The 13,822-nt window shown below is 39.1% G+C and overlaps 1 protein-coding gene across 1 annotated transcript in view; it reads right to left on the bottom strand.

The window, feature by feature from the left end:
• RBBP4 (RB binding protein 4, chromatin remodeling factor) overlaps nucleotides 1–13,822 on the bottom strand; it is a 17,414-nt gene extending 3,592 nt beyond the window's left edge. The window contains exons 1-11 of the mRNA XM_036842965.1: nucleotides 13,675–13,822; nucleotides 12,970–13,117; nucleotides 9,840–9,985; nucleotides 3,421–3,594; nucleotides 2,936–3,051; nucleotides 2,662–2,822; nucleotides 2,439–2,565; nucleotides 1,924–2,001; nucleotides 1,116–1,192; nucleotides 618–675; nucleotides 418–528 (exon numbers count right to left, since the gene is read on the bottom strand). Coding sequence (XP_036698860.1) covers nucleotides 418–528; nucleotides 618–675; nucleotides 1,116–1,192; nucleotides 1,924–2,001; nucleotides 2,439–2,565; nucleotides 2,662–2,822; nucleotides 2,936–3,051; nucleotides 3,421–3,594; nucleotides 9,840–9,985; nucleotides 12,970–13,117; nucleotides 13,675–13,690 — 1,212 coding nt within the window. The 5' untranslated portion in view covers nucleotides 13,691–13,822. The remainder of the gene's footprint in view (nucleotides 1–417; nucleotides 529–617; nucleotides 676–1,115; nucleotides 1,193–1,923; nucleotides 2,002–2,438; nucleotides 2,566–2,661; nucleotides 2,823–2,935; nucleotides 3,052–3,420; nucleotides 3,595–9,839; nucleotides 9,986–12,969; nucleotides 13,118–13,674) is intronic.

Raw genomic sequence — 13,822 nt, 5'->3', positions numbered from 1 at the left:
GTTATAATCTGTTTGTAAGTTGAGTAAAGACAGGAGAAACACTGCAGAGATCAACAATATAAAATCTGATAAGTAACCGCACCTAAGAGGTGAATAGACAATAGAGGAAGACCTGAGTTTTCAAGTCTAGTGAGCTGGGGAGACATTGAAGCCATATAGAAAACAAAAAGTCAGGAGGTGAGGGGAGTAAGGAAAGGAAGGAGAAAAGAAAAGATCAGTTTTGTTTAGTTGAGTTCGAGATACCAGTGAGACAACTTGATAAAGTTAAAGGGTAGGCAGCTGAAAATGATAATGTGCAGGCAAGTCACACTTGGGAGTAAACTGAACAGAGTTGCCAGTTGTACTGATGAAGTATATAAATATGAAGTGATACTAGGTCTCATTTATCTAAACTCGCCCAAATAAAGAAACACTTACCATTTGCCAAACTTGCATGATATTGTCTTCTGATACAGAACAAATCACCCAAGGTTCATTGGGATTCCAGGAGAAATCAGATATCTTGGCAGTGTGACCACCATGAATAAACTGAAAGAGGAAGGAAAACAGAGATGAAAAGCAGACAGAGGACAATAAATCACAAACTATTTCAGTTCTGCTCAATATCTGTAACATACCAACAACTCTGGTGGCCCATCTTCTGCATCTTCCGGGGATTGTTCCTCTCCAATTTTACTAGCACAAAAAGATTTTCAGAAGTTAAAACAGGGACTTCCCTGGTGGCGCAGTGGTTAAGAATCCGCCTGCCAATGCAGGGGACACGGGTTCAATCCCTGGTCCAGGAAGATCCCACATGCCGTGGAGCAACTAAGCCCGCGAGCCACAACTACTGAGCCCATGTGTAGCTGCTGCAACTACTGAAGCCCTCACGCCTGGAGCCTGTGCTCCGCAACAAGAGAAGCCACTGCAATGAGAAGCCCGCGCACCACAACGAAGAGTAGCCCCCACTCGCCACAACTAGAGAAAGCCCGTGTGCAGCAACGAAGACCCAACGCAGACAAAAAAAAATAACTTTTAAAAAGAAAAAAAAAAAAAGTTAAAACAGATTTACCTTGAGTAATTCTGGAAAGTGTAAGAAAATAACTCCACAAAGAGTAATAATTAACAAGATTTACCTTAAATCCCAGACATTCAGTCTGCGATCAGTACCACTGGAAGCCAAAATAGTCTCATTGTGAGGCGACCACTGAACCTATACATAAGAAAAAAGCCATCAATTAGAAAATTGAGAGGAAAAAAATCTAACATTAGATTTAACAATTTAACCCATTACTAGACCCAGGATATCAGCTTTTGTTCTATTTCATATTTTTGAAGATCTCATTTATTCTTATTGTCTAATTCCAGCTTCTAGCCAAATGTCATCCAGTGCTGACCTAAGAACTAAAGTACAGATCACACACAAAATAATTATTTACCCAAGTACTTAAAATGAATTCAGTATTACACATAGGACTGACTGCAAGACTATAATGTACTCCTCACAGTGCCCTTGCATTAAGCTTCCAACATAATGTAACAATTATTTCTTGAACTGAGTCAGAGGGCTTTGCATATGGAGCTTAATTAAACGGATGAGGCAGAAAACATGGAGTCAGTACTTTAGGAATGAACTGTGAAATTAACAGATACAGCAAGTTTTAAAGGATAAAGGAGTGGAAATAAGGGAAGAGACAAGCGTCAGGAACAAGACTGATAAAATAATCAGGCACTAAGTTTAATACCTCAAGAGTGTAGGTGACAAATGATCAGTTTGAGAAGTATAGAAATAATGGAGGGAAAACAATCCCAATTCATACAGAGATCAGCATAGGCATAAAGAAGATTTTTATTACTTATAGCAATGGGATAAGGCACAAGTGCGCCCACTCCCACACTCAGATTTCCCTTGGGGCGGGGGGAAGGAGCATTAGTTTCTCTCACCTGGAATATTTCATCCTTATGTGATTCAAAGGAATGCAACTTAAGTTTCAGATTTCTCAGATCCCACAAGGCAACAGTCTACATACAAAAAGGAAAGCAAGTGCAATCAATAAAATTTTTTTATTGAGAAAAAGAAAATCCATAACTAAAAGATCTCTGTGCATTCAAAAGAAGCCAGAGAGGGACTTCCCTGGTGGTCCAGTGGTAAAGAATCCGCCTTCCAATGCAGGGGATGCGGGTTCGATTCCCCGGTCGGGAAACTAAGATCCCACATGCTGCAGGGCAAGTAGGCCCGCGCAGCACAACTACTGAGCTCGCACACCTCAACTAGAGAGCCATGCACCACAACTAGAGAAGAGAAAACCCGCGCGCCACAACTAGAGAGAAGCCCGCACGCCACAACGAAAGATTCTGTCTGCCACAACTAAGACCCGACACAGCCAAATAAATAAATATTAACAGAAGAAGCCAGAGAAATCCACCCTATGTTTTCTTGGAGAATAAATCACACTGACCTTGTCAGCTGATCCTGTGGCAAGAATGAACTCACTATAAGGATTGAAAGAAAGGCAGTTCACTTCAGCAGTGTGAGCATCAACTGAGTGGCTTGGTTTGGAAGTATTGTTTGAACGAGTATCCCAGCTTTAGTAAAAGAGAAAAAACAGGAAAAAAGCTTAAAATGGGTAACTAAATATAAAACTTAGATAATATATTGAGAAAAAAATGGATTCTACTCACATCATAAGTTTCTGATCATCAGCAACGGACCCAAACAGAGACTCATGGAGCAGATGCCAGGAGACGTCTTCTACTACTGCTGTATGCCCTGTAAAGATGGTCTTCGCATCCACAACTTTTCCTTCCTTTGGAACAGCACTGATGTCCCATAGGCAGATAGTCTTAAATGAAAAATTAACTATTATATAAAAGGGTCTCACTTCCCGACACACCCCAGAGGAAAAAAACTGATATAAATAGCCCAGATTTGCTTCAAAATGGAAAGGATACGCACATGGTCATCTGAAGCACTAAGTAAGTGCCCACTGAGATTTGGGTTCCAAGAAAGCCCGTAGCCTTCCTTCTGATGTCCACGGAGACGCAAGTCTGGGTTGCACTCTCCAGAAGGGTCTACAAAGTAACAGACACATCAAGACTATCCAGTCCACTTCCTCTTTGGATCTACTAAGTATAATGGAATTTTTATCAAGAGGTCTAAAGCTCTTACTTTTTATGAGACATACAGCCCCATTATGACCAAATAGATAATGCTTGAGAGCTGCACATTCTATCCTATGTAAAAAAGCATTTTTTTTTCCCACGTAGGGAAGAAGGATGAAGGAAGAGTACCCACACATATCAATATAAGTCACAAGATGTTAAGTTATACAAAGAATAACAAGCAATTAAAATTGAGAGAAGCAAAAAAAAAAAATTGAGAGAAGCAATGTATCCCCACAGTGACTCATCATTTGTATTTGAATCGAAGAGGGCAAGTACCTGGTTTAGAAGGATGTTTCGTATAGTCAAAAACAAGAACATCACTGGATGGAGTCTTTGTGGCAATGATGCAAGGGTTCTGGGGCATATAGCGTGCCCTGTTTACTTCTCCTTCATGGTTGATCTTGATTTCTATTTCAATTTTTCCACTAACCGAGCCAAAACCTCCAAATTCTGTAAATATGATAAATTAATTGCAAATGAGGACAAAGCAAGAGCTACTCTATGTCACTCAAAGTATGACACAGGCAAGGCTTTAATCAACGAACTGGTGTAATACTAGAAGCGATCTAAACATTTGTTAGCAGTATAAAGTGTGTTCACATTCCTTATTTCATTTGATTCTTACCATAACCCTACAGCGTAGGGAAGAGTTATTATCTCCAAAAATTTTACACGAGGGCTTCCCTGGTGGCACAGTGGTTAAGAATCCACCTGCCAATGCAGGGGACAGGGGTTCGAGCCCTGGGCTGGGAAGATCCCACATGCCACGGAGCAACTAAGCCTGTGTGCCACAACTACTGAGCCCGCGAGCCTAGAGCCCGTGCTCCGCAACAAGAGAAGCCACAGCAATGAAAAGCCTGCACAATGCAACGAAGAGTAGCCCCCGCTCGCCACAACTAGAGAAAGCCCGCGCGCAGCAACAGAGACCCAACGCAGCCAAAAATAAAAAATCAGAAAAGTAAAAATTTTACACCAGAAAAGAGAAGCTCAGAGGACCTACCTTAATTTGTTTATGGTGACTTGACTATGGCAGAACCTAAACTGAATCCCTATTTTTCTGATCCCTAGCCTGGTACTTTCAGCTACACCTACAATGATTTAGGTAATAATATACCTAATAAGTATTACATTACTATCTAAAAGTAAGGAACACTATTGACTCCACTTCAAAAATTCTCACTAAGTGGCTTTCAAGCCTCACTTAAACTATCAAAAAAAATGTGCTCAATCAATAAAATCTAAGTTACTGTTTTAATGAATATCAAGTACACAGTGTGCTAGGTACTAAAGAGTCCCTTTTACTATTAATTTGAAACTCTAGTTTGGGATGACCTTTCTGAAATACTGTCACATCTTTCCTCACACCAGTGAGGAAAAACAGAGCCACAACAGCTGGTTCTACTTTCCTGACCTCCCACTTACACTTGCCAACCAGAGTCCTTGGTTGAAATAAACCAGGTAGGCAAGGACTAGACAAAAACATTTTTTATTCATATTTGACTACTGTATGCACTTACAGAATTCTCCCAAGTACCATTATAAAATGTATAACAATATAATTTGTGATTATGTAAATCTTGGCAAAGCAATATTTAAACAAAGGTAGTTAATAAGTAGCCAAAGAATTACAGAAGGCAGCATGATAAGGTACCTGAGTTAAGAGTCAGGCCATGGCATAACTGACTCTGCCACTTACTATCTTGGTGATTTTGGTGAAGGCCTTCAATTTCTCTGAACCTCAAATACCTTACCCATAAAACAAAGTTATGAGAGTAACTTGTAGATGAAAATGACACTCTGAAGGACAAAAATCTTTTCACAAAGCAGAGACATAGTTGGGTAATATAATTAGCAGATAACTTTCAACCTCAAAATAACTTTATAAGTTGAAAAGCAGTGATTTAAACAAGCTAAAAACCTAGAAACAGTTCAAAATAGACTCTAAAAGAGAAAAAAAAAACTAAACACATTAAACAATTTTTTCCCCAGAATTCTAGACCACAAGTATCTACAATGTAAAAAAAGAAGGCATGATTAGGATATGTGATCTCAAAGAACTTTTAGTCCAAACACAGGGAGATAAGATAAGCACACAATTATAGATGACTATGACAAAAAAGAATAATTGCCAGAAAAGAAATACCAACAAGGAAAGAGCAATAGCTGGCATGGAGCCCACAGAGCAAGGGGTAACTGTTATATAATGTGGGTTATTTCAGTATCAGCTATATACTACTAATCAGAAGAGCCCCCCCTAACTGTAGTTGAAGTACAGTAATAAGAAATCAGCTTAGAGGATTCATAATTGAGATTTATGAAGATGAGGATTTATCTATTTAACAAATAGAGATTCCCCAAGTTGAAGGTGATACGCAAAAGGCCAAATCTGATGTAGGAAAGAAAGACTGAGGTAGCAATGTACAATAAAGTGAATGACTATCAAGGTCTAACTATATTGCTATTTTGTTTGCTTCTCTCCATATAAAGTACTATTTAAAAAGACTGAGACATAACAATATAGTAAAAGTGTCTAGCCTGATCAATTTTTACATATGCATATTATCAGGGGAACTACCACACAGATAAAAATATGGAACATCTCCAGCCCTCTCTCATCCTCCCGCAAGGCACCACTGTGTCCCTCCCAACCAATGCTGCCTGACAAACTAGATAACCGGCATTCTAATTTCTACCACCGTGCCATTTTTTGAGTTCATAAACATTTTGAAACTAAGAGGAATAAGTTGTAACATCTTGAGTCAAATATTCCATTATTTCATCATGATTTAGTAATAGTTTATTATATATTGAGGCAAAAGACTAAAGATTACTTAAAAACAAACGCCGCCCCCCAAACCCATTCCCCAAATAAGTTGCTAAAAATAAATCTGTTGATATTTGAAGATCCTGGTAACAGAGTCTGAAGTAAACTTTTAAACCTAATCTATTTTCAGGCTTAAAATGTGACCACAGCCAGGCTGAATCTAATATAAACACACAAATTCTTTTTAATGTCAAAACAAGCCTAAAAAAAAAAAAAAACAAGCCTAAGCCTGTTTTTAGTTCTTTCTCTTTGAAAGTTTAATGATCTTTTGAAGCTGTCTGCCACCAAGTACCTCAAACCAAATGGGGTCAAGTAGATGGTAATCAATTACAATAGTTCAATCTGAGAGTCCAGGACATTTCATCTGAGAGCAAGGAGGGACTAGAAAGCTATCTATCTAACAACAACCCAAGAAGATTTAAGAGACATTAGTATGTATCTACTTCCACCACTGTTGAGACCACATGGAGAGCACCTGTCCCGCTTTAAGCACCAAGCTTGTTCAGTCATCCGAGGGTGATTTGAAGGACGAAGGAGAGGTAAAAGGAAGAGAAAAGGAAGGAATGGGAGCTGATATGCTATGTAACCTTAGGGCAAGTTACAAAACAACTGTAAGTATTGATTTCCTTGTGAGGATTGAATAGGGCGAAATAGAGTCATACAAATATATCATACATATTACTGGTATTTTTCATAGTTCCTCTAATTGTTAAGTATTAGTAAGGGGGATAAAGGTATCATCAGAACATAAAAGTAAATTGGTTTGATGCCACTCAAAAAACTCAGTTACCAGAAAGAGACTGGAGTGTATGTTAAAAGATGCCATTTCAAAAACCAGGGAAGACTTACATGAGCAATCTAAAAAAGAATACAAATGAATCTATATACAAAACAGAAACAGACTCACAGACATAGAAAACAAACTGATGGTTACCAAAGGGGAGGGGTTGAGGGGGATAAACTAGGAGTATGGGATTAATAGATACAAACTACTATACATAAAATAGATAAGCAACAAGGATTTACTGTATACTCAATATCTTGTAGTAACCTATAATGGAATATAAAAAAACCCAAAAAAACCCCCAAAACCCAATGAATCACTATGCCGAACACCTGAAACTAACACAATATTGTAAATCAACTATACTTAAAACAACAACAAAAACAGTGAAGAAAATGGATTAGTCAGCAATGGCATTAAAAAAAATGCTAACCACTTAGAAAAAAGCTCGTTTTCCTATTTCATCTCTAAACCCAAAACAAATACAAGAAAGATTAAAGTTTTAATGGTCAAAACATAAAAGTACCAGAAACAACAGCTAACTATTTTAAAATCTTCGAATGAAGGCTTTCAATGCATGACAAAATCTGAAGGACACCAGAGGAAAGCTGGATAATTTAAATTCAAGCTTCTAAACTAAATAGGACTCAAAAATTATAAATAAAGAGGAAAAAAATTACCTATAACCTATTAAGTTAGGGATAACTTACCTTATATATAGAGATAACTCAAAAGAAAAAAATGAGCGAAAAACATAAATAGCAGCTCAAGAGAGAGACAGACAAAAGACAAATATTTTAAAATAGGTCCAACATCACGATAACTTAAAAGCAAAGTAGGGAATTCCCTGGCAGTCCAGTGGTTAGGACTCCGTGCTTTCACTGCTGAGGGCACGGGTTTGATCCCTGGTCGAGGAACTAAGATCCTGCAAGCAGCGTGGTGCAGCCATTAAAGGAAAAAGAAAAAAGCAAAGTAAAATAAGAGTGTAGTATTACATTCAATGTTGGCAAAGGCATGCAGACACAGACATCAATACATCTGCTATTGGTGAAATTGTGAATCTTTCTTTGGAGGGCAACTTAGCAGTACCAATTATAACTGAAAATGTTCTTGCCATTTGATTAGCATTCCACTTAATCACTCTACAGCAAAACTATGCAAGATACATGCACAAGAACTGTTTTTGAAGCCAAAAGATTGGAAACCACTTAAATGTTAATTGAGGGATGGTTAATTAATAGTATAGTATACAGCCATCAAAAAGGAGACACATCTCCATATGCTCACACAGAAAGATGTCCAAGATACACCAGGCCAGGAAAGTGTATTTTATGCTGTATTCCCAGTACCAAGAAAAATTGCCTGGCATACAGTAATACTTAATATATTTGTTGAATGAGTGATCCAATAAATGGGATAGATAAACCATTCAAAAAACTATCAATTTAACAGCGATCCATAAGGGATAGATTTACAGGGGGAGGGGGGTTCACAGTATTTATATTACTTCAAATTTTTTTTTTTTTTTTTTGGCTGCACTGTGAAGGCTTGCCGAATCTTAGTTCCCTGACCAGGGATCCAACCAGGGGCCCCCCGCAGTGAGAGCATGAGTCCTACCACTGGACCACCAGGGAATTCCCTGCTTTATTAAAGATGATTTATTATATTACCAATCAGAATATTTGTTTTATGTCTAAATAACCAAAAGTCCTATTTAAGACAATTTATTTAATAAAAGGAAACAGGCTCAGAGAGGCTAAATGATTATCCTCAAGCCACACAGCTAGTGAGCAGCCCAACAGGGTCTCAAGCCCATCTTCTGATTCTTTTTTTTTTGATGTGGACCACTTTTCAAGTCTTTATTGAATTTGTTACAATATTGCTTCTGTTTTATGTTTTGGTTTTTTGGCCGCAAGGCATATGGGATCTTAGCTCCCCGACCAGGGATCAAACTCAAACCCCGTGCATTGGAAGGCAAAGCCTTAACCACTGGACTGCCAGGGAAGTCCCAGTCTTGATTCTTAAGTTCAGCGTTTTATCCCCTCAATCACTGATGCCTACCTAGAGAATAACTCTGTAGTAACCATATCCTATAGTTCACACACTTGGGTCAGTGACACAAAATCATGTTTGCTGACCTTTATCCTAAGAACTTATTTTGCATTCTATATTACCCTAACCTAAATATGGAATGATCAAAAGAGTAACTGCACATTACAATCCTGGCAAGTAACTGGAACCCAAAATATCTTAGATAAAAGAATGGATTCTGCTAATCAGAAGAAATCTAAGATAAAAAACATTAAACATTCATTTTTTAGGGCAAAACTCTCAATACTGAGAGCCTATCTTCTACCTCCCAGTAATAATTTGAGTTCAAGGAAAACAATAAAGGAAACCCACTCATTTCTATCTCTTCTGAAAGGGAAAAAGTATTTCATGAACAGTTATGCCCTGAGAATATCTCCTAAAAATAGGATATAATTAAACACTCATTTAATTTTCATATACTATATAGCAAATGCCATGGTTAAGTCATTTCTACCACTTAAACCCGGAAAGTGTAATTTAAGCCAGTGTTTTTCAACCTTTTTTTTCATTATTGCCTCTGTAAGGAACCTTGTAGGACATTTTTTCTGATATCTTGATGAAATTCCTGTGTATTTGTTTATGCATGCTATGTATATCTGTGCTTTAAACAGTTCAAAGAATAAGATTGTTTTCACACACACACCCCTCTGACAACCAATTTTCACTCCCGCAGGGGCAGTATCTCCCATGTTGAGAATGCAAGCATGCATAGCAATAATATACGGTGGATTTTTGCTTCTTTCAATTCTAGAAATTTCCCCACCACCAAATTTAGTTGAAGAAAGTTTATAGAAAAGGTACAGAACCAAGTATGTGTTAAATATGTCTTCTGACATCTAATATCTATACTGCAAAATCAGGCTTTCCAAAGCTTAGTTATCTTGTTCCTAATTTGAGAGACTACTTTATCAAACTGTACACACTCTTTATGATAATTTAGAGATATGAAAAATATAACCCATACATCATTCCTTCCTTCACCTTTAAGATTCCTACCTCCTTTTTCACTGTCGTAGTGTGAAGCATCAAACTGAGCATCATCATTAGGGAGCTGCACACTGGCTATCACAAGGTGGTTTTGTTCATCTGACGTGTGTGTCCCCAGGACAAGTCGATGAATACTGAAATCTTTCCCTTCTGGTCTGTAATAGCAATATATGGTCAGTATTCAAATCAGTACACTAAGAGAGACTACGAAGTCAGTGACATACATGTATGCACAAGGCACTACTACAACCAGGTTTTGAGAGGAAGAAGTCATTAAGAGCCACAGTTCCTACTTTTCACATATCTTCCATAGAGCTGAGTATAAGGACCACAGAGCACTTAATTTTGTAATTATTTCTTAACTTAGCCAAATGTTTACAATTACTTTGAGGAAAAAGTCTGATGGAATAAGATACGAATTAACTACTCACCCTTTACAAGGAGTTGGAGGGAAAGAAACCAATTGCTGGGTATAATACCACTTTAGGTTACTTCATTAGGTTAACGTCATTAAAAGGGAAAGGAAGTAACATCAGGTAAACTAACTGTTCAAAAGCTACTGAAGCACAAAGATGATTGAGATGTGATTCATATCCTCAAAAAACCAGGGACAATTAAACAGTCATATACACAAACATTTTAAACACAAGTCAACATATAATTCATGAAAAGTACCCAAGAACATGGAAATTTAGATACGAAAGATTACTTCTGGAATAAAGGACACGTTCTTAGAAGAAGTGTTACCTGAGCAGGTCTCAAAATGAGAGATAATCTAGAAGAGGGGGACAAGGGCTTTGGAAGACAGTATTCTAAGGGAAATAAGCAAAGGGGAAGATTACAAAGTGCCAGATACCACGTTAAGCATTTCACATACCTCATATCATTTAAACACCATAACAACACTCTGAAGTACTATTCTAATTTAAAGATGGTTTGGGAAAATTAAGCAACTTGCCTAATATCACAACTACCAACTAACAGAACTAGAACTGAAGTCCAAATCTGACTTTGAATGTGGGAAAACGAAGTGAGAGAGAAGGCTAGAAAGCAGATTAAAATCAGACTCTAGGGTACTGAATGCCAGCTTAAGGCATTCTCGACTCTTTACTGTAAGGAACAAAGAACCATGGAAAACTTATAAGGGACATAGCATCATTTGAGTTACCTCAGAAGGATTAATTTAACAGTGTAAAACAGAGGTTCTTCAAGCATGGTATCAGGAACAATAGCATCAACATCATCTGGGAACTTCAGCATGCAAATTCAGAGATCCACTATAGACCTACTCAATCTGAAACTTGTGGGGGAGGCGGGGGATGGTTTGTGGTGCTCAACAATCTGTTCTGGAGGGAATTCCTTGGTTGTCCAGTGGTTAGGACTCAGCGCTTTCACTGCCATGGCCCGGGTTCAATTCCTGGTCAGGGAACTAAGATCCCGCAAGCTGCAAGGCGCAGTCAATTGAAAAAAAAAATCTGTTTTACAATCCCTCCAGCTGATTATGATGCCTGTTAAAGTTCTAGAACCCATGGTCTAGATGGGAAAGATGCTACACAAGAGTTGATCAGGGCTTATAAATGGACTGTCAAGTGGATAAAGGGGGAAAAACCTAAGAAATGTCAAACCAAAGTCAACTATGAAAAGGAGAAATGGGAACAATAGAAAAAGTTGGGTTGGGACCTCCATGGAAAAAATATACTCAGTTTGAAATATGTCATGTTGGGGAAGCCAATAAAATACTCTAGATAAGACAGCTGAAAATTCAGGTAGCGCTCAGAAGTTGGGTCTAGAGATAAATCAACAGAAATTCCTCTGCACAGAGTTAATAGGTGTCTACATCTTACATGGGGAAAAACAGGAAAGATAAGAGGGCTGTCAACATAAAGTTGGGGATACCTGCATTTAGAAAGTTAAAGAACCAGAGCAAGTGAGGGAGGGAAGATGAATATTACAAAACTACAATTGTATGGTTTTTTGTTTTTGTGTTTAGAAACAAAATATGAATAAAAAAGAACACACACACACACGCAAACAGTAAACAGTAGATGTTAGAGATAGCTGCTTAAAGGATCCCTCATTCTAAAAAAATAAATAAGTAAATGACATTGTTATTCGAGTAGAATACCAAAAAAAAAAAAAGGGAAGGATATTTGGACCAATGTCTAATACTGCAGAAAGATTTATTTACCTAGATTCATAAAGTACAAAGCTACTAAGACTACAGCACAGATTTCAGCCTTGGGTTATTTAGTCTTATTCACTGCTTTCCAAACATAACTAATCACATTATATGAAAAACTTTTCTAGAATGACTTAGTAGGTATGGGGTGGCCAATATTTGGGATCCTCTGGTCCAATAATCTGGAATCACCATTCAACTATTCTCAAGTATCCTGCCGCAAGTTCCTAAGTGGTTTGAACTGAGAACTCCTGACAGAAATGACTCCACTTATCCTGAACTCAAGTAATTCTGATGATCAGCTGAATATGGGAACTCCTGGTCATGATAAACCAGCTTCCAGCTCTAAATTTCTAAGTACTTATTAACATACTTAGGACAGATGTCGCCATTAAAAAAAAAATGCCAATGTGAAGGTAGCAGGCTCATTCTTAAGTTATTAATAACATTATATAAAACTTGTTGAGCTGGAACGTAGACAAATAATGACAATTCGCAAATTTCTTGACTTCTAAAGACCTGAGTTTTGAAGGAATTTACTTAGTTCACATATAGAATTTTTAAATGTTGTTCTGAATGACAGGTACCATGTCACATTCATCTTTGCATTAACCAGCTACTACCAATGACTGTGAGATTCAAATTTCTTTTGTTGAAAGAATTGGACTCATCATAATACTTTTTGAAAGCTGACAAATTTTACATTACTGTTTGGTCAACTATAGTTATAATATGGCTATTCAATTCAGAATCAGATAAAGAAGACAACATGTTTTCTCTTATCAGGTAAACTGCAAAGTTGTTTTACATTTTGCCTTTTTTGGCCTAGAAAAAAACGTCACCACTAGGTTCTGATCACGTGTCCGCTACGGGTGACTGGAGAAAGAAAAACAGGGAAAATCAATGCGAGAAATCTACACGGAGAACACAACAAAATAACGTTCAAAAGGTTCCTATCACCTGGTTACATCTGGAAGCCACTGTGCAGTTAGGCTGGGCCACTCCAGAGCATGGGTCATCACCAAATCGTAAAGAAAAGGAGTGTTCTTTTTCCATATTTTGTATTCTTCATTGATCACACGTTCTTCTACTGCGTCATCAAAGGCTGCTAAAACATTAAAAACAAGTTTAAGTTAGCGACCACAAATGGAAACCGAGTAAACACTTCCGAAGCTACCGGCACGGCTCCAGAATCCCGATTCTGAAATGGAGGTTTGTCTAAATCTCCCCGAGGCGCAGGCACCAACACCGCTCTCCAGCTTCACGGGGCCTAACTGCTGGGGTCATCCCGGCCAGACGCCGTTAGCCGTTCGGGAGACGGCGTCGGCAAGAGCACAGAACCCGCGAGGCCCGAAAACCGACCCTTGCGGGTAGCGAGCGCTGCAGGGAGGACCCGGAGAGAGACAGGTAGACCGACAGGGAGCGCGGGGAGGGACCAAACACCCGCCGGGGCCCCCACCGCCACCCTCCCGCCGCTGCGCCGGGCCTCCGCTCCCGAAGACCTGGCGCGCCGTTAGCCCTCCCCGCGGGGCGATTTATCCTCACGCCTGCGATGGCGGGGACGGCACTCAGCAGAGTCCGGCCTGTCCTCACTGTTAGGCCGTGTCGAGGCCGCTACGCAAGCCCGGCACCCCCGCTCTCCTGTGGCCGCCCCGGCACCCTCACCTTCCTTGTCGGCCATGGCGGGCAGGCAAGCCGGGGGGATCGGGTTGAGCTTTGCGAGAGGGGCGGGGAGGCTGCGGGCGCTCGCTCTGCGCGCGCGGCCTCTATTGTTTCCTGCTGCCCCTGAGTGAGGGCCGACTCGCGCACCTTC

The sequence above is a fragment of the Balaenoptera musculus genome, chromosome 1 (assembly GCF_009873245.2).
Source record: "Balaenoptera musculus isolate JJ_BM4_2016_0621 chromosome 1, mBalMus1.pri.v3, whole genome shotgun sequence".
NCBI classification, from domain to species: Eukaryota; Metazoa; Chordata; class Mammalia; order Artiodactyla; family Balaenopteridae; genus Balaenoptera; species Balaenoptera musculus.
The sequence above is the reverse complement of the archived record's forward strand: the minus strand, read 5'-3'. Positions and strand labels throughout refer to the sequence as shown.